This window comes from Numenius arquata, chromosome 7 (genome assembly GCF_964106895.1).
Source record: "Numenius arquata chromosome 7, bNumArq3.hap1.1, whole genome shotgun sequence".
NCBI lineage: Eukaryota > Metazoa > Chordata > Aves > Charadriiformes > Scolopacidae > Numenius > Numenius arquata.
In genome coordinates, this window is record NC_133582.1 from 3,899,720 (window position 1) to 3,924,725 (window position 25,006).

The 25,006-nt window shown below is 44.0% G+C and overlaps 1 protein-coding gene across 1 annotated transcript; it reads left to right on the forward strand.

Moving 5' to 3' along the window:
• The first annotated feature begins 20,347 nt into the window (after nt 1-20,347).
• On the forward strand, nt 20,348-21,547 carry TPBG (trophoblast glycoprotein). The gene has a single exon (XM_074150867.1). The coding sequence runs from the start codon at nt 20,411-20,413 to the stop codon at nt 21,545-21,547; it is 1,137 nt and encodes a 378-aa protein (XP_074006968.1). The 5' UTR covers nt 20,348-20,410.
• The last annotated feature ends 3,459 nt before the right edge of the window (nt 21,548-25,006 follow it).

Consider the following 25,006-nt stretch of genomic DNA (forward strand, 5'->3'; position numbering starts at 1 on the left):
TGAGCCTGTCTCTGACCATTGACTCCCCTGAAAAACAGGGGAATTATGATTTTGGCTATCAAAAACTATGTGTGAAAGGCTGCCTTGAAAACTGTGAATGGAAGGTAATAAATGGTAAATATTTCAGTCCTGAAAATTGGAGATTCAGTTTTGCTTTAGCGTTTGATGAAATTACAAATGAAGATGCAAGTGAAACCTTAAAAGGCAGGAGGAGAGTCTCTATTTCTACCATTTTTGAAACAAAGATATGCCAAATAATAGGGAGAAAAAAAAAAAAAAACTTAAAAACTATTAAAGTTCATTTTTTCTCTCAAGTAATTCCAATTTACCCAGCTATCATTTAGGCTCACTTTAAAAAGATCATGCATATGTACCTTATATTCCAGTCAGAATATATCAGGACACATATAGAATATTTTTTAAAAATAAAAGCTGTATGGATTTTATTTTTGATTAATAGCTTTCAGTGTTAATTCTAGCAACTTTGATACATCTGTCTGAGTTTCTGCTAAGGATTCTAACAGCAAAAGCCAAGCAGCAGCGTATCTATGAGCTGCCACTCTAATGGGCATAAATACTATTTTTCTTGACCTATCACCATAGAACCATGGTATCCTTTAAGGATACTGAAGATATATATGAGCGCTTTTCCATTATTAAAAAATTGCACCTTCATATGCTATTCAAAGTTTATTGAAAATAAATTCAGGTGTCGTGGTTGATTAGCAGTCGTGATGGAAATGATCATTTGTATGATTTGTTCTGGTTTCACAAAGACGATGCATAATATTTGATGGATTTCGTATACTTTGCTGATTTGTAAGTTTTGATAAAGTAATCCCAAGTATGATGTGATTGTTCCTGATTAATTATTTATATTCTTTTACTTCCAGCTAGGAAGACTGCAGCGGACTTCTGCCTCCTCTACTAGCAGTGGTTGCTGCAATATGAACACTCAGTATCAGACTGCAGGTACAAAGGGGTGTTTTAATGGAGCTGTGGGCCAAAAAATCCGAAACGCCTGTGAAACAGCATGGACTGAACAACAGTAGTACCAAAACCACTCTTTCTCAAATGGACAGTAAATTTAATGACCTGAGACTAATATCTCCAAAAAGGGGAGCCCAAGGAATGCAATTGTAGCATCTCTCACTGCACTCATAGTTGTATCTCATTTTCATAAAAGCTTGCTTTCAAGAACCTACACTTACATTCATTCTGAACTCTTCAGTGCTGCTGGATGACCACGTGTGCTGTCTATAGTTATGCTCCTCTCGCCTCTTCTGACTGAGAGGACACATCTCAGGCTGCCAGATGATGAATCAAGGTGATGATCCTCATCTTCATGACTGGTAGGCTGGATTTTTGCGTTGCAGTGAACACACCAGAGCACAGTAGCACAAACATAAGCAAAGTGACTCTCTTTAGAAAACAGAAAAAGAAATGTGATGGGGTTTTTTCTGGTCTTTTTTAAAGTATCCCAGTGGTTGAATAGTTCCTATTATCTCTGCTAACTGAGAAAACATTCTTCTCTACTAACTATACCGGTTTCCCACAAAGCACAAAGTCATAATCCTTACGCTCATGTAGCTTGACTTTCTGTGTCAGGCTACCTTAAAGAACTCTTGGAAGATACGAATCTTCCTTTATGGTTTCACTACACAGGCAACATTTTTAGGCGTGCAAAGGGCGAATCTTTCTTAGCTACTGAACTAAAAGCATGGACCTCTTCCCCCAGAGCGACAGGGATGGCCTCATCGTCTCCTCTGCAAAGTGCTAGAAGTACTCCCTCGTCTCTTCTGAATGAAAAAAGTCTTCAAGTCGCCTGCAGGGAGGCCTCCCAAAAAAGTACGAGTCTGTGGATCGGTCATTAATCAGGGTGCAAAAGAAGGCTCTGGCTGGCTATCCAGCTGAGCTGCTGCTGCTCTTTCAAGGGCTTCATACCTATTTCGCCACTAGATGGCGCTGTCGAGACACATTTATTCTCCTTCCATCCTGCTTCTCCAAAGGTATTCAAGAAAACCAAATTTTAAAAAAATGGCAATATATATTTGTTAGTAGCATTTTGAAAAGCCTTATTCTTAATACGTGAGGGGAAAATACAATTGAATAAACTAAAATTTCGAGAGAATATGGTATAATTTCCTGAAGTAGAAACAGGGAAAAATCTCTTCAGACTATTGCAAGTAAATGAGTTCATTTTGTATTTAGCTGTTTTAAATAGTTATGGTACCATTTAGAGACAGAGTGAATTTCTTTCACCTAATCACAAGCCTATTCAAATATTGTAGAATGAAAATTAGGAAGAGAAGGTAGCGTGTGAGATTTCTATTTAATTTGGCGAGAGAAAATATTAGTTCTTCCCTAGTTTTGCCAAAGTCCTCTTATCTGGGAACATATGCTTTCCTCACTCAGCTGAGAAACCTCTATTCCTTCTCACTTGAAAGACACCTAATAACCAACAGGAGAAAAAGAAAGGAACCCATAAGCTGGACCGTTCTTCCCCCTTCTTTTCCCAATAGGGAAGAAAATAAGGAGTGTCCCATTGCCTTAAAGGTATTTATTGTGTGGAGTAGGAGGACTCCATCCAGCTATTTGACTGGGACTAGAACGAATTTGCAATCCTATTTCTAGACCTTGAAAAACTGAAATCATCCTTTAGTCACGTGCAGTTCTCCTTCGGGTGCAGACTGTGTCCACACGCTCCCGCATTTGTTTGGTCTGGTGATGATCTGAATAGCTATCCCTGTGCTAAATATTGCTTGGCTCCTGCCAAGGTACCTGCAGGCAGCGGGAGCATTTCCAGGCTCGGGCAGGCTACGGAACAGGGAGACTGACCTGAAGAGCCGACTGAGAAACTGTGACGCCCTGCTGTAATCACGATGTCATTCTGAGCGAACAAGCGACTGTTTCAATTTGGCATCATTTGGAAGGGAAATAAAAGGACTTGTGCTCAGAATCCTTAAGTGGCAATTCAGTGGATGTTCAGTACTTTGAAAAATGAAATAAAACCTGTAGTATTTGACATTCAAAAAGATGTTAAAAATGCAGAGACATTCATTCATTCTTCATTTTCAAAAGTCTTTTTTTACCATGCATACATCTTCCCTCGCTGTTGCTGCTTGAGAGTTTGGTCAGTAGTAAATTGTTTCCAGAATACGTGGCTGCTACTTCTTGAAAAACAGTCTTATCAGCTTGCTGCTTTTTAAAATCTTTTTTAAACAGGATAAACCTGTGAGGGTAGATTACATACAGGATTGGACTAAGTTTTGCCAGGCCAAGTATTTGCTCAGGTCAGTGAAGATATTGTAGACCCACATCACAAGATCACTGCATCCTGAAGTGATGTGGATTTCAAAAAAAATTCCTCTTTTTCACCCAAATCAGAGCAGATCTTGTTTTTAGCAGAGCCTCACAAACTCACCTGAGCACAACTGAGCAAACTGCAGCACAGACGTGGGAAGGAATGTCTAGGGCAGAGGATGGGATGGAGAGGCAGGAATTTCATGGGCCAGCTTTGCTACCAAAGAACACATCGTAGACAACACCATAGCCTGTTACACAGCTCACAGCACCCTTCTGACACCTTTCTTACCAGTAATAACACTGGAACGCTAGCAAAATACTGCCCAGACCACAAATGGATGTTTTAGCAGAGGTATGTAACATTTTTCAGATAAGAGGTAAAATACTTTAAAAATCACTGTGACAGCCAGGAAGCTCCAAGTCAGCTCACCAGCCTAATTCTGTTTCAACTGCTTCACATAATGACAGTGGAAATGTAATGGGGACCACCAAGACTACAGACTCCTTCTCCTGCAAAACAGTATAGAAAAAGGTTAAGAAAAACTCACAGATGAAAATGGCTTTAGGAAAAAAAAAAAAAAAAAGAAAGATTGTAGGCAACTCTCAACTCTAGGTGCTGGGTATGAGTTTACCCACCAATGATATAGTCAAGAAAAGCCCAGGGAATCCCTGGCTGCAAGTCCCTGCCCACCCCAGGGGAGCCCCTTCTACCTTGGCCCCCTGTCCCACTGCGCCCTGACATTTGCTTTATCTGGAGGAACGGGTTGTGGAGAGTAGGAAGAGCTATTTTGTCACTTTTTATTCCCCACTAATGGTTGTTTCTCTCTGAACATATCCATTTGTTTGCCAGGTACTCTTCCTTGCTCCCTCAGCTCTATTTTTATAGAAAACAGTAGGAAGAAACAAATAAAGATCATTTTTCATGCCAAAGCTCATTAAGCAAATTTGGTTCAGCTCCCACAAAAAAAGAGAAAAGGAAAGGAAAAAAGTAACTCGGGAGCCTATTTTTCCCTGTACTTCAGTAGCATCCTTAATGAGCTGACCTGTGAGAAATTATTTTTGTCTACCTTTTAGTTGCCTTAGTAAAGAGTTCACAGCAACGTCTCACCTCAGCATTGTCTTATGTCTTGGCTCAGCTCTACGGCAGCACAACAAAACCTTTATTATGTTCCTCACCAGTGAAGGCACATTTTATACTGGCATTATGCTATCCTTCTACCAAAGCACATAAAAAACCAAGGCTGGGGCAAAAGATACTCAGAGCTTGTGTTCTGAGATTAGAGAGCCATTAAGGAATTTTCAAGTGCCTGGTGTTGCAGAGCTGTGAAAGGGATGAGACGCGATACATGATGTTTGTAATAAACAGGTCCAAATAGATGGGGTTTAATGATAACGTGTAGTCAATGTGATGAGTCACTGGTTACTCTGTAGGACATTGCTGTTACAAGCCCTCCTCGGGGTCCTTTTCTTTCTGCAGCCTGCTTTTATGTGACTTCAAGCTTTGTGCTCAGCCTTTTTCAGCTTGAGCAGATTACAGCCAGCTTTTTCTCAACTCCTTCCAACAAAGAGCTCTGCATTAACAGCATGGGCAATATACTCACACAACCGCATTTTCCCTGTCCTCACACATAGCCAACCACCAAAGCTGGCGCAGCTTTATGCAGAGGACAGGCTGGAGGGGAAGAAAAACACAGAAAACTTCTTTTATAAGGGCAGCTTCTGAAAAGTACAAAGCCTAATCTGTCTGCTCCGGTCTCTTAAGGAGTTATCTCCCTTTAACAGCTAGTAAATCTCTGATCTGGGACTCAGCTGCTCCTCACATAAAAATGGCATATGCCGCTGAACCTTCAGATGCCTCAGCACCTACAGATATTTTAAACTCATAAGCACTCACAAAAAGTTGCATCCAGATGGTATAAGACTTAGACATAGTTTCTCTCTCTCCATGGGACTCGATTTTCTCTTATCTTGCTCTTTATATTGCTTGTACTTCTTGTACCTTCTAATTTATATCTCTGTAAAGCATTGCCATTTTGGTAAGGTGACACTATACGCACACCTGTAAGTGGTTGCATAGGATATAAAGTAGGAGAAGATTAGGTCTGTGATTCCAATCTGTCCTGCAGAAGGAAAAAAACAATCTAGAGAGAAAAGGAGAATAGGAATTACCAGCTGCCTAGGACAGCAGAAGATAAACAAAACTATTATTCTCCCATCAGTCAAGGAAGCAGAAAAAAAAAAAACCACAGTGAACTCAGACACCACATGTAGTATTGCTTTTCTCAGATCCCAAAATGTAGGTATGTAATGAGAGAAAGTCCATAAAAGTGTTTTCAGAAGTTTTGCCTGAAAGTATATGAACCAATGTCATCCTGTTACCTCCAACAGAGTGCTCAGTCACTCCAGCAAGCAGCAGCGATTGATTCTATCGCAGGCTTACAGGGCACTTAGCAGTATTTACCTATGGACAGCAAGCAGAGCAATGCCTATAACAATACAGCTGAAGCCCTAGGCATCTCCTCGTGCACCTGAAAAACTGCTCAGGAGGCAATTTCTTCTCTCAATGCAAGAGAGAATTCTCCCAGTGCATCTCTTAGGCTGCAAGAGGAGTGCTGGAAAGATTAATGGTTCTGAGTAAGGGAGCCAGGCTATCAACTGCTGCCCCTGCCACTTGCGTGAGGAGAGAGAAAAGCCTTCTTTTGCTGTCCTTTGCCTCCTGGGGGAGACAACAGCCTCCCCGTAAGACTACGGCTGCTGGGAAAAGTTCAGGTCTGTGACTGTAATGTGTCTAATTGGTCTTTTTTTACTAATACGTGTGCTAAAGTCACGCAGCAGTAGGTATTTTTAGTGTTTGTGCACAGTTCAGACATGCATATGTACAGCTTATAATGGTCTACACCAACACTAGTCAGACTTTCTACATGCAGCTAAGCAAACGGGGCTGACTCAAAGTACTACAGCTATGACCCCTTCACAGACCATTTTACCTCGCAATACTTTTTTGTTTCGCATTAGATCTATCCCCCATGCCCAATTTTATAAACATTTTAATTTACGTAAGATAGACATAAATAAATCCCAATATTTCTTACGAAGGATTTAGATAAAAACGAAAGAAAAAAAAAATTTGCACAAGGTTAACTGGCAGCTTGTTCAAAATGTAAGTTTTGAAGCTATCCTGTGAGAAATGCTGCTAATAACAAAAACTGATTCAGCTGAGTTCATAAATATGTTGATTACTGTGAAACATTAATACTTAATACATCTGTTACTCTGTCTAGAGGCTGCTCATTATCGTAAGTTAAAGAAAACCACCGGACCTCTCCAGGATGCTCTACACAGCATCGCAGAAGCTTTTTAACAGCTGAAGAGGTACTTTGTCCATAAGGGGAGTATCGGAGAGCTATGAAAGTTGTAGACACATTTAGGATACCAGAGCACCAAAAAGGAACAATGTCAGTAATAAAATGGTGTGACCTTAGCAATGCAATTTGGAGAATAGATTTAATCAGGCTCCCAGAAAAGCCCAGAAATGGAAGGGAGAAATTAGGAAGGGACAGGAATGGGTTAAAAGGGCTCACCACTAACTCTGCTTGAATGGAACTCAATGACTTCCAGCGAAAAAAGGGATAGGATTCTTTTAAAAACAAAACCCAGTACCTGTAGTCCTTTCTTATTCGTTACCTGGTTTCCTAAACCAAAATCTTCTTGTGGGGTGAGAAAGCAGCACTTTGTTATCCCAAGGATCTAGAGTTCTGTTACTCTTACACTGACTAACAGGCAAGGAGAAATATTTTAGTCGACACTAATGCTAGTACAGGGCTGATCTTCTTTCTGTGTCTGTATAGAGGGTGCCCAGTTTGGAGTGCAGGGACTCGGCTAGGAACGGAAACGTAACATATGGAGCTGTTTGTAGAATCAGCACTGAAATTTAGTCAAGCAGCTTCTGTAATTTTAAATCCGTTCTGACCCAGCAGAGTTATTCCCCTTCTATAATTAAGTCTAGCGTAACTGTAATGGGAGCCATACCTGAGATTGAAGAAATGCTACTTCAGCAAAAAAGAACGTGACAAAAACTGCCTCATCAAAAGTGTGAAATATTCAAAGATATTAACTTTTCAAAAAGAAACAGTAAACAAGTCATTTAAGCTGTCAAAATAATCCTTTTCCTTACTTTCACGTTATTGTGTTTATACAAAGACCATCTTGTAAGCAAAATAATATGTTCTATAATTTGCATTTAACGTTGCACCGGAAATAATTTCCATTGCAACAAAAGCAAGGTTTTTTTTACTTATGCTCCACATAACGCATCCCTGGGATTCTCAGGCTGCCAGGTATTTTATATGACATGCTCATAGAGAAAAGGAAAGAAACTATACTCCATTCCTGTTAAAATAGTGGGTCACAGCATATTAACACAGTTTTATTACTGCAGGTAAACAAGGCAACTGGTGAGATACAGCAAGTCAATTGTAGGTTGAACAAACTGAAAATACTCCTCTCAAAATTCACTTGACACCTCTGCTTAAAAAATGTTGCAGCCTTGAGAAAACATAATTTAAGCAAAGAAAAGGTGATTTGTTGAAATCTACTCCAAGCTTTGAGGTAAGGTTATTTTTTTAATTAATTGAATGAAAAACTAGTTCTCTTCCCCATCCAACTAAAGACCTCTGCTATACACAATTAACACGTGCCTAGACATATTTAACTCATTTTATTCTGAAGATCAACATTTGACCTTTTCACACACTCAGTATTGCTTTCTACAAATTATCTTTATTTTTAGATTGAACAATTACAGCACTTCTTTTTTTTTTTATTTTTGTCTCCAAGATGAAGCTGCCATTAAAAAGTAATTACAGGATACATTCGCCCCATTCATGTTTTGCTGCTAAAGGCATTGCCTGAACAATGAATAAACCTTCTTTAAGACTACATTTGGCAAGGTAAAACATGAGATTTAGTAAGTGTAATCCAATTTAGACCTCTTTTTTTACCTTATAGACTGAATAGTAAAATTTAGGCAACAACAAGAAATGCTAATTCCATTTTTTTCCTATTTCCAAGGGAGATACTTTGATATTACACACAGAACCTTCATTTTTAAGTAATGCTGTTCTACTCATCAGGAGTCTGCAAACAGTATAAATTTATCTTGTAGAAGCACCAACTGTGAGTATTGGGAACGACAATATCTCTGTAACCAAGAAATAGTTAGACGTCCTAAAAAGTGCCCTGACTGGAGAATTTAGTTATTTACAATGAATAAATTAAACGCCTGGAACCACAACAAGGTTAGCATTTGCTAAAGTGGGGTGCTTTTTTTTCTGAATGAAGGAATTCGTCTTCACAGAGAATCAGAATCTGAATTTGCATGCTGATGGGTTATTCATTGGCCTGTTATCAATTAACCTGAAGGAAACAAACAAAGGCCTTAACTGAGGAAGAAATAATGAGAAAAGTAAACACGCTTTTGAGGAAGCTGTAAAAGATTTGAGATAACAAAATGATTGTTCTAGCTTTCCTGGTCCGAATCCCTATCAGTGTAAATGGCAACTATAAAACCTGGGAATTACTTCATCCTATTGGAAAACTATTTCATTCTGAGCCTGCAACTTAAGTAATTGTGTAATGAGATTAAAACATTTCTCCAGAGCTTCTGCTCCCATTAAAAATGTCTGTGGAGTGTCACATTACCTGTGGCTTTCAGGACTTAACAGCATTGTCTGTCTGGTGCACATCTTGGTCAAATTGCCAGTCCTAGCCCTTTTTGGAGAGTTTTTCAACTTAAGTTTTCCTTTTTTACTTACACAGGCTCTTTTTCTACACTGGTCAACACTTTGTAAGAATAATCACACCCCATCCAGGGCAAATATAGAAGTAAGGAATGTTCCATCAATGGGCACCCTACAGCCGGGGTTAATTTGGGTTTTTCAAAGAGATTTAGGAGACAGAGAATGAACTGCTGGCAGTTAAGGCAAAGCACAAGCCTCAGTGATCCATGGGATTTGGGGGGAACTGTTACTATCTACCACGTCGCTAAAATCTTTGGCTTATGAAACAGTGGCCACTAGTCTTGGCGATCATCCTGTGCTCCTGGAAGGTGGTAACATGCTGTCACTGAAAAGGAGTGTGATTTTAAGAGCGTCCTTGAAAATGCCAAACCCTTTGTTCAGTCTGAAAGATGAAAGTAATTAAAGTGCCAAGTACAGGGGGATGATCACTGCCCCAGTCCCGCTGGCCACACTGTTAGCAGTACAGGCCAGGATGCTGGTGGCCTTCTTGCCCACCTGGGCACACTATTAGCTCATCTTCAGCCGGTTGGTGACCAACACCCCCAGGTTCTTTCCACCGGGCAGCTTTCCAGCCGCTTTTCCCCAAGGCTGTAGCGTTCATGGGGTTGGTGGGACACTTGGCCTTGTTGAACTTCACACCATTGGTCTCATCCCATCGATCCAGACCCCTCTGTAGACCCATCCCACCCTAAAGGCGGGGTGGGCCTAAAGGCACCTCTGTGTGGGTGTAAAAGACAAAGTCAAGCTGTGATCTGAGAAATGTTCATGGGACAGACAGCACATACATGAGCTAAGGAGGCAGTTATGGCCATGCAGCTCTCTAGATGTGAAGGAGCAGAAGAAAAAAGAGTTGAATGTCCTGGTGGGAGGCTGAGAAGCACTCAGAGCTCTCAGGGGATGCAAGGGATGGATGCCACATTATGTTTGTCAAACTGCCCAAGGAGCTACGTGCTTCTCAGGCAGTCTGTGAAACCTCAGAGTTAGTCAACGGGGCTAACCAAGGGTGGCAAGCAATATTTGATCACTGTCACAAATTCACTAAAACAGACAAGACTTGTCCAGAAAGGTCCATGATGACATGGTCAACATTTTTTCTCTTTGCTGTCATGAAGAAAGATTTTTGACTCTGTTGATGATGAGTGATGTTAATGACACTTAAAGTCCTTCATTGATTCCAAAAGACCCAAATTTGATTCTCTGTCTGCTTCTGAAGCCCTTTATTAACTTTAGGTAGGAGAAAGGAATTTTTTTTTTTTGAATGATGCTAAGCATCTGCAAAATCACAGAGATGTATGCACGAGGGAGAGTTTGGAAAAGACTCGTCCCATGAGAGTGACGGATGTGCTCAGGAACTATCAGTGTATGATCGTATCTTAAGTATTTTCCAAAGCATACATCTTATAGCGGTGCTTAACGATACCTGAATTATCTCAGAGCAGGTCAACTGAGGTACTTGCAGCTGTAGCTCTAGCCCCAGCTCCAGAGAACAGCATCTGGCAGCATGTGTGTTCTCTGGTTAGTTTTCCATTGGGTGGCTCCACTGGGTTTGAGGTACCTTAACATGTTATTTCCTAAAGGAAGAGCAGAAGAACACAGGCTTTTGAAACAGTTCTAGAGCTCCTAGCAGCATTCAATGAAATCTTGTCCAAGGCCAGTCTTTTTTCTCTTGTATTTTTCCAGCTATTGAATTTGCCTTTGTTCTCTCGCGACTCTGAACTGTGACTTGGCAACATGAGATTGGCAAGTGAAGGGCAGTTTTCAAACTGATACAAGATGCTGACTGGAGATTCAGCTGTCACAGCATATATAAAAGCTCCCTCCACTTTATGTAAAAGCAATAGATGATTATCTTTGTAATACTTTTTGAGTTTCAGTTGAAAACGCAGGGAAGAACAAATGAATGCGTCCTGCCTTTTTTTTTAATATCTCATCTGGTTCTGTTTCCTGGCTTGCAGCAGTTCTGTAAAGGTACAAGAGTTTGCAGTTTGTCTAAGCGTGCCACAAAGAGCAAGTTGACTGGAAGGAATAAATGAAATACTGAAAATGAAAAGAAAAAAAAAGAAGAAGTGAGCAAGCTACTTTTCTGTCACTATAGAATGGTAATTTTTTTAAAAAAGCTTTACTTGTAGTCTCAAAAATGCCAAGGTATTATGCAGTTCCTATTCATTGGAATAGGAATATATAAGTGTAACAAGCCATGTCCCTGTATTTTTGCAAATACTAAAAACTGGCTTTTTCACATTAAAATGGCTATTAAGTATGGAAACTGTTTTCCATTCAGGAAAGCACTCACAGCCTAGTATCATTTAGCCCAGCTTAAATGCACTCACGACCTCCACACCCAATGTGATCAGTTCCCGGTTATGGTAATAACTATCATCAGCAAATTTATATTAGAAGCTATAAACCATATCCAGCGTTCAAAACTTCAGTGGGATTTTTTTTTCCCAGAATGAGCTAAAGATGATTTAACCATCTTAACAACTGCTTTCTGGCCATTTTCCCTGGCACCGCATTAATTTTAAAACGTCGTGTTTATTTAGTTGCTCTCAGCATCCTGAGCTTCGAAATATTTGAACCTGGTTGTAAAAGAAGCAACTTTTGGAAGCCTGGATCTAATTTCATGTCATAAAACTCTTCAGGCAGGAAAGCCTCAGCGAGAAACTTGGAGGCTGAGTCGGGCTGACAGCTGTGACACTGCCACCCATTCCCCAATCTGGGGCTGTGCTTCAAGTCCTACATCTGGGGTTTGGGTGTTTTTTTTTTCTTTTGTTTCAACATCGCATAACAAAAATATTTTAATTCTGTCTTTCAAAAAAGCCTGTAACTTGTAGAGGAACTTAGAGGAACCCCTAGACCTGTGTGCTCACGTTGCCTTGGGGTTATCAGCAACCGGAAGCTGTTTTTTTCATTTATTTCTTTTACCTTGCTCTTCCTTTTACCTTTTTTGGATTATGAATGGTAGGCAAAAGGACATGGGGACCGAGAGCCTTAGTCTGTGCTGCAGGCTGTGACTGTTCTGTCCCAACTGTGAGTCAGAGCTGCCTCAATTAGTTTCTTCTCTCCTCCATGCCCATTAAATAAATTGTGGGTATATACGGTTCACCCTGAAACCAGCACAACCCTTCAATGTGCTCCATGTCCATACCACATTTCAATGGAGATCATCTGCACCCAGAGAAGGGAAAGAGCTTCAGAAAGCCATTTTACCCTCTTCAAGGCATTTTCTGCTCTGTGAATATGGCACAAGGAGGCCCTAATAAAACAAAGAAACAAGCCAACAACTTCATCTGCGGGACTTTGCAGGACGTCTATTGTGCAAGTGTGTTTCTAGGAGTTTCAAGCATGCGCTGTGGTGCTGAAGTGCATCACAAATGTATTAAAAATCTGAAATTAATGTGTTTAGCATTAGGGCATCTGTTGAATTTTAAGAGTAGGAAGTTTTGAATTCCTTAAGAAATATTTTGTAATATTTGTTAATAAATATATTCAGATGACCAGAGAATTTCATAACTACAGTTGGTCAAAAAAAATTTCTCCCAGAAAAATATTCAAATACTTTTCCTTGTCACATGTTAGTTATATTGTAGGGAAAGAGAGATCAAAAAAAGATTTTTAAAAAAATCAAGTGTTTTCTGTTTCTCCTCACGGCAGTTTATCCCATCGTATCTACCCACCTTGAATTTCTATAACTAGTTCCCCTCTTCTCTCAGTTTCAGAGTCTGCTTTGAAACAGAGGTAACTTCTGCAGCATTTTGCTTGGGAAAGCCTTTGCCCAAACATTTTAAAGTTAATTTAGTCTTTCCGCATAAGTCAGTGCACATCCAGCCTCCAAATCACTTTTATGGCTCTTCTCTTTCTTCATTTTTTCTTGTCATTTCCTCTAGTCCTAGGATGCCAGAACGGAATGCAGTATTTCAGGTGTAGTCACTGGTTCTAACGGAGGGAAAGTATCATCTTCCTCCTTTGCTGACAGAAATCACTGTCCTCCTTGTTCCTCCCACCCCCTCCCAGTTCCTAAATATGCATTCTTTTCAAAACACCCCGACGTAGTAACCCAGAAAGATGCAAAGACTTGGGATAAAGCAGGAGGACACCGGGAAGGCAAAGCCAAAGAGGAAGAGCTCAGTAGAGGAACTGTATAAACCTACACGCGTTGACGGTGGTCACAAGCAGGTGACAAGGGGTCAGAACTGATTCACCAGGCTTTTTAATCTCGGGTAGTCAGTCGTACTTGTAACTAAGCGGAGGCAAACCCAAACCAGGCAGCGAGGTTGCATTTTACATCTGCTTTGTCAGATCGTAAACAACAGCACAATGTGTAAGACAGTGGAGAATCAAACCCCATATGTTCTCAAATCTGCTGAGCCTTTTATATGCTTGCTTTTTCTTTTTTTTTTTTTTTTTTTAAATGGCGAATTCATCAAATTCAACTCTTCCCCACAAAGATTTTCAGTTTCAACAGAGAAACGTGTTTTCATGAAAAAGGCTTTACAGGGAAATGCTCCCAACTTGCAGTGTTCTGCAGTCGGAGCTCCGGCAGCCCCGCATGCTGAAGCCAGCAGCTCTTATCCGACTGGGAAATAGGGCAAACGGGGAAACACCCTCGGCACAGCACAGCCTGCAGAGTGAGGAACGAGTGGGACTGTCATCTGAAGTGTGAGGAACACATTGGCCCAGATTCCCTGCAGATCTGGGCTTCTGCTTCTTGGAGCCAGGAGGTGAAGCGACGTGTTCCAGCCCTCCCTTCTTTCCCTCGCGGCAGCAAGGTGACCGCCCTAACCCACACCATCTTTTCAAAGTCCTCTAGATACCAGCAGCAGATGCAAGCTGGAACCCAGCACCTCGATCCAACCAGGTGCCTTCCTCGCACACTATAATTAAGACAAAAATTGCCCAAGAACCACGATTTTGAGTTCAGCGTCCGTGGAGGGTGGCTGTGTGCAGCAAGGCAGGTCACGGTGGCGGAGAGGAACACTCATCCGACAGATCATCCTCTCTGACGACTTCCTGGTGTTGCCACCAGACTTCCAGATTGCTGCTCCTAGAAAGGACGTCCCAAGTGCTCATGAACAATATACAAGCTTGCCAGCTGAAGCCTGCTCACATACACCACCCCGCTGTGAGAATGGGAGGAATAAGGAGTAACCAGAAGGCAGGTCCTTCTAATCCTTCAAAAAGGACTAAAATCAGAAGGCTTATTTTGCCAGAAGGCAGAGTTTTACTACTTAGGTAGAATTTACATGGAACCTACATCTACATCATAGCACTAAACCTCAAGTTGTTAAACTCAAAATAATTTATAAAAACATTTTAAAATCCATAGAGCAATCTATCAAAGGTAGCTTGAAAGCAAAAGACACCCATCGTTACCAAGCAAGGGGAGAGTAAAAGCAGGACTGGAAGTTTAGCCTGACCTGTTTAAGCCTGTCAAATCCTCAGTTATATTCTGAGGAACTCGTAAGCAGTTATTCAATTTGGCTCCTGTTGCAGATACTCTACGTGTCAGAGCACGCGGAGGTAGAGAACAGGCAGAGGGACGCGCACACAGCAGCAGCACCTGGTCCTCTTCCCAAGTCGTTTTTCCTAGCGAATTCCTGACCCCAGCTCTGGCAGCCACTTTTGCTGGAGGAACTCACCATCGTTTCCTTTGCATTTGAGTAACAGGTTTTAACACTAAATCACTACTGAGAAACAGGGGGAAGAGGTAAAGAGTCTGACTTCATAGATTAACCAGTTCTCAGTGTTGCTCATATTCGGGTGGGGGCGCTTTGTCTCCTGTCATCTGTTCTATCTCCACCTAAAGCAAGCAGGAGTCCCCAGAATTTGCAACACTGCATTATTACAGATAACTCGTTAACTTATTTTTAAAGACCCCTCCCCAAAAAGAAGTTACTTTTAGCTAAATTCTTTTTTTGCTAGCACTGCAAAAGTTTACTATGTTTCACAGAATCACAGAATGATATGGGGTTGGAAGGGACCTCTGGACATCATCCAGTCCAACCCCCTGCCAGAGCAGGTCCACCCAGAGAAGGTTGCACAGGAACATGTCCAGGGGGGTTTGAATGTCTCCAGAGAAGGAGACTCCACCACCTCTCTGGGCAGCCTCTTCCAGGGCTCTGCCACTCTCACAGGAAAGAAGTTCCTCCTCATGTTTAGGTGGAACTTCTTATGTTCAAGTTTGTGCCCATTCCCTCTTGTCCTGCCGCTGGGCACCACTGAAAAAAGCCTGGCCCCATCCTCCTGACACCCACCCTTTAAGCATTTATAGGCGTTGATCAGATTCCCCCTCAGCCTTCTCTTCTCCAGACTAAAAAGACCCAAGTCCCTCAGCCTTTCATCATCAGGGAGATTCTCCAGGCCCCTCATCATCTTTTTAGACCTTTGCTGTACCCTCTCCAGCAGTTCCCTGTCCTTGAACTGGGGAGCCCAGAACTGGACACAGTGGACACAGATGGGGCCTCCCCAGGGCAGAGCAGAGGGGCAGGATGACCTCCATTGACCTGTTGGTCACACTCTTCCTGATGCACCCCAGGATGCCATTGGCCTTCTTGGCCACAAGGGCACATTGCTGGCTCATGGTCATCCTGTTGGCCACAAGGACACAGTATTAAAAACCAACGTTCTTTGAATTAGACTGACTTTTGATATAAAAATGGATAGCATACAAGAAAATGCAAACATGGGCTTGTCTTGTACAGCAATTAACAGCTGCATGATTTCCACACAGATTCCTAGATAATCATAGGATTTATCCTACATTCATCATATAGACAGGGAAAATCAGAACAGACCAGCAGATCATTTGGACAGGGTGTTTTTGTGTCTGGAACAAAGTGCTAAATTTAAAAAAAAAAAAAAAAAAAAAAAGAAAATAATAAATTACTTGAAGATTGTCTTCTGCATTGCTTCAATTCATATAAAAAAAATTCAAAATATCACCTAAGTTTAAGTGCACCTAAAAAGAAAAGCAGAACGGGAGTGTTTACGGGTGTGAGCGTGTAAATGCTGAATAAAACAGTCAAACAAGAATTCGAGGCAGCATTTGGTTGCCCGAGTATTTTGTTGGCACCATTTTAAGAATTCTGATGGTGTTTCTTCAAATGAAACCGAGTCCCGAGAGAAACAGAAGGTGTCCTTTGGAGGACCTGCTGGATCTCTCCGTGTGAGGAAGCAGATGGAACTTGCAGCTTGTTCTTCCACTTTTGCGGGAAGATATTTTTGGTAAAAGAAAAGAATTCTGGTCTCTGCGCTATTGCTCACTTGGTGTGTAATCTTCAGCACATCATAAATACCTTTCCAAGGCCACTTCCTCTGAAGTGCTGAGTCTCTTCCTCCAATATTGAGGCAACGCAGAAACATCTCGCAGAAGAAACACAAATTTCCCTCTCAATTAAAAAATTAAATTAAATTAAATTGGTTATTTCATGGAGTCCTGCTCCACACTCAGCCAACTCCTTGTGCATCAGTCAGGCCACTCAAGAATCTCATAAAAGGCATCCAGCATTGCTTAGTCACTGGCCAAAGGGCTTTGTGAAGATTATTTAGGATGGGATTCATCTCAATTAACTGAATTAACAGCCTTAAATGTCAGTGTCTAGAATAATCTTCCAGGTTTTCCCAGGGACAGTGGAGATAAGCATCTACAAATGCCACTTTATTCCTTGCTAAGGTGAGAGCCTTAAAACTCCAAAACTCCAAAAAATGTCAAGGAGTACAGTTATTGCAGGTTGCCCCAGGACTCTCTGCATTCCTTTAGGTGTCGCATTTTCATCTTCAGGAGGAGGACGATGAGAGGTTTCCTCCAGGATTCCAGAAGACCAGCACGTCACCCAGAGCAGCAGAACCACTGAGGGACCAAAGCATCGCCTCAACACCCAACCTTAACATGAGCTTCTCAGTTGACCCATAGGTATATCATCCACAGGAACAGTCTCCTCATGGTAAATTATCTTCCAGTCTGAGTCCTTTAGCCAAAACCACACCTTTTTAAATACTAGATTTTAACTCATACAAAAGTTTTGCATAAAACTTATGCAATGAGATCCTATGGGCTCTGCAATGCAAACTCACAAATCAATCATCCTAACAGCCAAAACTGACCTGAAAATACATCAGGGATTTATTTCTTCATTTTCCTAGTAGAGATTACAAACACATCCAGGAAATCCATTCAGTAAAAAGGTATTCACCAGAAAGCACTGTCTCCTTTTTTTTGCAGAAAAGTTGTTTTATTTAAACAAGAAGAAAAGAGAGCAAATGAACGAGTGGTTTTCTTCCTCTTACAAGTTTAAGCAGGCTTAGCAGGTGCAATTTACTACTGGAATAACAGGAAATAATGGGTAATATTTGTTGTTTATTATTTGCATTACTGCAAGCACCTTTCAGGGAGCACTCCACAAACACGTAGCAAAATCACGTTCCCTGCCCAAAGAGTACCAGTACCTAAAGGTACCTACGGGAGAGATGGGGAGGACTCTTTAGCAGGGAATGGAGCCATAGGATGAGAGGGAATGGTTTTAAACTGAAAGAGGGGAGATTTAGATTAGATATCAGGAAGAAATTCTTTCCTGTGAGGGTGGTGAGACACTGGCCCAGGTTGCCCAGAGAAGCTGTGGCTGCCCCATCCCTGGAGGGGTTCAAGGCCAGGCTGGATGGGGCTTTGAGCAACTTGGTCTGGTGGGAGGTGTCCCTGCCCAGGGCAGGGGTTGGGACTGGATGATCTCTAAGGTCCCTTCCAACCCAAACCATTCTGTGATTCCATGAAGAGCGAGTCCAGGGCAAGAGACACAGACCCATCTAGACAGTCACAGAGAGCCAGGAGCACAACCTTGGTCAGCACCATGAGCAGATCAGTGTAATTGCTCTTAATCATACGTTCCATTAAAATTGGCATTGCATCTAAACATTTTATAAAAGAGAAACATTATGTTTATGCTCAATAAGTATTTTTTCTGTGATTTATCTCAGATTTTGTTGTTAATGTTTTCAGTTACTTGTTTATAAAAGCTGTCTCCTTTTGGAGACTACCTCTTTCCGGCCACTGAATTTCACTGTTGTTTAGCAGGACAGCTTTTTTTTAAAAACTTCTTCAAAGAATTTTAATAGAGTAGGAGAACATACCTTTCTCTTACAAAATGCGGCCCCTGCTGCCAGCCTGACCTCAGACAATTCTGCACCGTGATACTACTGTCAGGCCAGAGAGGGGAAAGAAATCCTACAGCTATCAGTGTTTTAGCTCATTATTCCTCGGATTCTGGGAGAGAATTTTCTCAAGACGGATTCCTCTGGTTATTTCCTCTATGGCTTTTGACAGCTGTAAGATTTCTCCTGACTTTACCAAAAAAAAAAAGCACACCAACCTGAAAGTACTCTAAGGGCCATGTGCAGAAATGCTGAGCATTTGGGGAAATCTGAAAGGAGACAAAAATGGGAGGTTTCTACCTAAAGAAGCGAGTTGATCGGGAAAGCGGGAGGAACATAACTCTGACAGAAGGGGAGAAGGAAATCTCATGTAAGCAGCCATCAGGAGGGTAAGGAAAGCCCAAAGGAGTCACAGATGGAAAGTGTGGATTCATATTGCTGAAACTGTGGTTATTTGAATGCATCGGTATGTTCTGTGCGTTAATTAGATGTTATTTAACTCACAGAGACCAGTGGCCTGACACCGCTCCCGTGATGGCTCCCACCATTCACCTCTTCCTCAGATACCCCCTCTGTGGGGTAACCCACGCGAGTGACTCTTGTGTAGAACACCCCATCCAGGTGAACAACCCCTTCAGCCGTGTCCAGACAAATCCGGGACAGCCATAGCATCTGAAACTGGTGAATATTTTACATATAGATAGGTATTTAGACCATAGAAAAGTTTAAATCTCACACTTAAGCTGTCGATTTGCAGCTTTTCTCCTCCCCCCTTTTTTTTAATGATTGTTATTATTTATTTTACGACTTCTAAAGATCCCGGTAAGGTTGTCTGGGGGTTTTTTTGCTTAGTTTTGGAGCTTTTTCGGGGTCTTTTGCTGCTGGTGTTGCCCCTCGCCCTCCCTCCCGAAACGGTTCCCGAGGGGACGGGGCAGCGGCCGGCGTCCCCTCCACCTCCAACTCCACGCCGGGGCCAGCGGACACCCCCCCCCCTCGCCTCTTCCCCGCACCCGAGCCCAGGGCGGGCTCCGGTCGCCCCCGCCGTGGAAATCCCTCGGGATTCCCCCATTCCTGCCGGCCCGAGCGCGGCGACGGGGAAAACCGCGTTAAACGGGGATGCAGCCGCCGGGCTCCGGCCGCCGCGTCGGGGCGAGGCACAGGTCTGGCCCTGCCGGGGCGGGGAGCGGGGGACGGGGCTCCGGCAGCGCTCGCCGCCGCCGGTTCTCCCATGGCGGGGCAGCCGGGAGCCGCTCCGAGCCCGGCCCGCCGCCCCCTCCGAGGGGAGCTCCACATGGCGCGGCTCCGCTCGGCGGCAAGGTGAGCCTCCGGCACCACCACCGGGCCGGGGGGGGGGGGGGGCGGGAAGGAGAGCGATGAGAACGGGGGGCAACCGAGCCCACCCTCCCGGCGGGCTCCTTCGGCCCGGCGGCGGCGGAGCGGCGTGGCGGGGGCGGTGGGTGGGAGGCGGGCGGTGGCGGTGCCGCCCCTCGGGGCAGGCGCGGCCGGCGGCTCCCCCCCGCTTCCCCCCCCGGCCGGGGCGGCGGTTGGTTTCTCCTGTGGGCGGAGGCAGGGCCAGGCGCGGCGAGGGTGGGCGCGGAGTTGGCGGCGGGGTCGCGGGCAGGCGGCGGCGGCTCCGGCTCCTCATCGCTTCGGCGGAGTTTGCTCCGGACGCGGGGTGGGAGGTGAGAGACCGGATGGGGCTCGGTTCGGCTCGGCGGTGGGTGTTGTCGGTGGGAGTTCGCACCGGCCGTGGCTGAGGGGAGCGCCCCGGGGGCGGCGGGTTAGATGGACCCTTCCCCTCCGTGCCCCGCCGGCCGGGCGGGCAGGCGGCGGCGTGAGCTGGAAACGGGGGGGGGGGAAAAACTTGTTCCTCGGCGGGTTCCCCCCGGGCCACCCACGTGTGGGGAGCGAGGGGCGAGGTGCCGTGCCGGGGGACGGCGGGTGAGCGGAGCCGCGCCGCCCCGCCGCTGCCCCTCTCCCCTTTTCCTCCCCCCTTCCGCAGGTCTCGCTGCGGGAAAGCGGAACGGAGCAACCCCCCCGGAGGGAAGGGGAAGCGTCTGTCCCGGGAGAGAAGGGGCTGCCCCGCCGTCTCGCCTCGCCTCGCCGCCCAGAACCGAAGGCGCCCGGAGGGGAAAGTTGCCCGCGGGGCCGGGCCGGGCGCGATGCCGGGTCGCGGCGCGCCCTGCCTGGGGCTGCTGCTGCTGCGCGTCCTGCTGCTGGGCTGCGGCCGGGCTCAGCAGCCGCCCGACAGCTGCCAGACCCTCTGCCGCTGCCTGGAGGCGGCCGAGACGGTGAAGTGCGTGGACGGCAACCTGACGGCGGTGCCGCCCGACCTGCCTCCCTACGTCCGCACCCTCTTCATCACCGGCAACCCCCTGGCCCGCCTGCCCGCCGGCGCCTTCCCCTCCCAGCGCCTGCCCCACCTCAGCGCCCTCAACCTCAGCGGCAACCACCTGCGGGCCGTGGAGGCCGGCGCCCTGGCCTCCCTGCCCGCCCTGCGCCAGCTGGACCTCGGCGGCAACCCCCTGGTCTCCCTCAGCCCGCTGGCCTTCGGGGAGGGCGGCAGCCCGCTGGAGGAGCTGGCCCTGCGCGGGGCCCTGCGCGACCAGGGCGTTCTCCTCAGCCTGGCCGCCATGCTGCAGTCCGGCGCCCTGCGCAACCTCAGCCGCCTGGAGCTGGCCGACAACGGGCTGCTGCTGCTCCCCGCCGGCATGTTCACCGCCCTGCCTGTCCTGCGGCACCTGGACCTCAGCAACAACTCCCTGGTGGGCCTGCGGAACGTCTCCTTCCAAGGGTTGGCCCAGCTGCAGAGCCTGGACCTCAGCGGCAACTCGCTGGGCGTGCTGAGGAACGGCACCCTGTCACAGTTCCGCAGCCTGCCCGCCCTCCGGCGCGTCGGCCTGGGCCGCAACACCTGGGTCTGCGACTGTGCCATCGAGGACCTGGTGGCCTGGCTGAAGGAGAGCGACCAGGTGGAGGGCAAAGAAGCCCTGACCTGCGCCTACCCCGAGAAGATGCTGGGCAAAGCCCTGCTGAAGATCGACAGCTCGGACCTGGACTGCTCCGTGCCTGTAGACCTGCCTTCCCAGCTACAGACTTCGTACGTCTTCCTAGGGATAGTCTTGGCTCTCATCGGGGCCATTTTCCTCCTGGTTTTGTACTTGAACCGAAAAGGAATCAAAAAGTGGATGCACAACATCAGAGATGCCTGTAGGGATCACATGGAGGGCTACCACTACAGGTATGAGATCAACGCGGACCCCAGGTTGACAAACCTCAGCACCAACTCGGACGTCTGATGAAGCGCGGCGGATGCGGGGCAGCAGCGCGCAGTAGCTATGCATGAAAAGTAGACTTTTAACGCTTTTACCCTCGTGCTTGCTTCCCTCTCCCCGGAGAAACCTCGGACGTGCTCGTGACACGAGGGGGGATCATCTGCCTCCCCCTGACGTCAAGTTGGGTTTTGTTTTGAGATGCTGGGCAGCTGCGCATGGCGTTGGGCTGTACGTAGGAAACAAGCTGCTACTTCTTTTCCTCCTTGCCTGTCTGTACTTGTGGGAAATTTTTCTTTCGAGATCTCAAAAGCAGAAAAAATAAATAAATAAATAAAAATTTACCGATGCAGACACCATTCAACAAAAGCTGCCTCAACTTTTTTTTGGAGAAAAAAATGTTATGTTCCTCTGTGCCAGTTTTGATCTTGTATATCCGAATTGTGATGACAAGGATTGCATTTCACAGACTACCTTGAGATTTAAAAAAAAACCAAACTCCTTTTAACAGCTCCTCTGTTACAAAGAAGGAAATGGAATAGTGAGCATGCACAAATACTTTATAGTTTTACACGTTAAGAAACTTACGATCTCAGTGAGTCTCTTACTATTTTGTAAAGTTAATTTTTTTGATTGCAGTTTACGTGAAAAGAGAGGGTGTTTTTTTTATACAAACTGCATCTAAACTCCATCTGAACTGATAAATTCAATAAACAGTCTTACCAGAACTGTTGTCTTGAAGTTTGCTGTTCAATGAGAAATGTATGGACATCTAAGAATGTGGATAGCTTTATAGTCTCTGGAGTAATAGCTCTGCAGTAGTAATCTCAGTCAACTTTTACGCAAATGTGTAGCTTAGAGACAGAAATGTTTGATAATTTTGTGAAATATGCTGGGAGAATTACACTGAGCAACGACGAGAGCAGTTTCACTTGGCACAAAATCCCCCCGGTCTGCTCTCAAAACAACTGCAAAACGTCGAGACAGATGCTAGGGTCCACCTTGCTGGGAAGGTACAAGCTGAGAGAATTTACATAAGGTCTTCTCTACCAAATTAAAAGCAAAAAAAAAAATTCAAATTAAGTGGTGGAGTTTGTAGGCTGAAGAAAATTTTGCCTGAATGGAAGTGTTTATTCTGGAAAAAAAAAAAATAAAAAAAGCAGGATACTTTCATGTCCTGAACTAAATTTAATTCAGCTCAGTCGTGTAGTGGGCGAGCTTCAGGCTTGTAAATCAATGCAGCACTTACTAAATTAAGTACTTACCGTTCCATTTTAAGCTCTCGGTACTCGTGAAGTTCTTTAGTGACCGACATCGAGTAACTTGATGGGACTTTACATTTATCTTAAAAGCTTATAACGGGTGCGTTTCAGTATTGTATGTTACTCATGTTTATTACTTGCTTGGGAATGCATTTTCTTGTAAATAGATAAAGCATGCAAAGAAAAAAAACTTCCCCAAAATGCATCATTTGATATGCAACTCTGATGACATAGGAAAAAATTAACAAGAACCTTCCAGTGGGCACCAAGAATTACTGCACTTTTTCTAATCCGTGTATAGATTCTTAATGAAGCAACTACACCAACTGTAAAAGCGTGATGTGAATTGGTATCTGTGAGTACATCTGTGGAGCTTTTTCCATGGTCACTGTTACTTGAAGCTCTTGAGCATCTGTAAAATTTTTGAATTACTGCCTAATTTCCTTTGCTTTCAAAAGCGACAGTTTTCTCATAGATAGATGCCTTTGGTAAGAGCTTATAAGATATTCCTTAAAGTATCAAAAGAAATATAGTCTATTTTGGGCATCAGTATTATTCAAATGCATTTTTCTCTCCTTGCAACTTCAGACAAAGCAAGTAGCACAAGTCAGTTCAGACATTTTATATTGCTTTAAATTGGCGTTATTTAATAGCAATGATTTTTTTAAATGTAGTTTTGTACATTTGCCCTCAATAATAATAATAAAAAAGAATTAATATGAAGTACAACTAATATTTTGATAAACCAGTGTATTTTACAATTAATGTAAGTTAAGTGGTAGCCTATTTCTCCTGCTGTGATTTAAATATCCGAGCAATATCTGGTTAACAGCGTAGGAATTAAATGTGTGGATTCTTAAAAAGCAGGCTGCTGGTCTGAGTGTTAGTTGCCCGTATTTTAAAAATAGCGTAAAAACCCCAGTGTGAATAACTTATTACTGTGCAACTATGCAAATTCTTCATTCTTGGTATATATAAGATATTTTATGTAAAAAGCCAGAATTTTCCAATAGTTCTGCAGTGTGCTTTGTTGTAGTGGTCATTTCGGAGGTTATCAACTTGCACATATTTGTACAGTGCCAAGAGGAGTAGGGATTCATCCTTTGCTTAAGATGCTCCTGTAATATAATAGATAAAAATATGTACAAACCAAGCCGTTTCTTGGGCCATTTCTTGGGTTTTGTTAACGGATACTTTAAAGCAACTACAGTAAAAGCAATTATCCGTAATGTGTTAATGTAACAGCCGTGCATTTATAGAGCTGTGTAAGGACGGGCAACGACTTTAATCGCACCTCACCAATGGACTGAGTATTTGTATAGTGAGCAAGTGTAACTGTTGTATTACACCTATTATTCTAAAGATTATTATTATTATCATCATTATTATTTTTGTATCGTAGAAAAATCATTGTAATAGAATTTTATCAGAGACCTGGTGACGGCTACCTTACAGTAATTTTTGCCATTTGCTTAAGTGTGTATTTATTAGGATGTAACAGGCAGCATGTGTCAGTGTTGTGTTGGATAATGTTCTCCTACAGTGTTTGACCAACAGTGAATGCCGCGGTGTTTTGTTCAATTTAATCTTAAATCCCCTTCCCTAAACAGTGCTTGAAATTTGTTTTCCTTTTCCTATCGCACAATAGTTACGGTGGTTTTCAGAAGTCTTTTAAAAAGTAGCTCCCGAAGCGCTTCAGAACTTGGTTAAAAAGTCTACGTTTGAAATAAGGTTAAGTTCAAGGGTTCTCCTGAAGCACGTTTTATAATCTTGCTCTGCTTTGACACCTGAAATTTCAATTCATTTCCATTTCTAGAGCAGCTTAATTAGCGAGGCTGTTTTACTCATTCGTTCCTCAATAAAACACGTGCGGTACTAAATGCCTCTAAAATGTGTTTTGTATACATAAAACCCCCAAAGTTCTGCATGACGTGTCTAGACTAAATTAGCGGGGAAATCTTCAGAAAATTCCCCAAATCTTTCTTTATCCAAGGTAGCTTTATATTAGATCATCTGACTCTTTTTATTTATTATTGTTCTCAGCAAGCCGTAGTATTTCCACTAATTTTGACATCCCGAAAGTGGTTCGAAGTTCTGCGCAACTGCTTTAAAGCCTTTCGTTCGGGGTAATTTACCTTTTAAGCACTGGTGGCAGCCCCCAGCGACACGCCAGCGAGCGAAGCCGCCTGTTCGCTTGTTGACTTTGAGACCTCACCGAAGACAG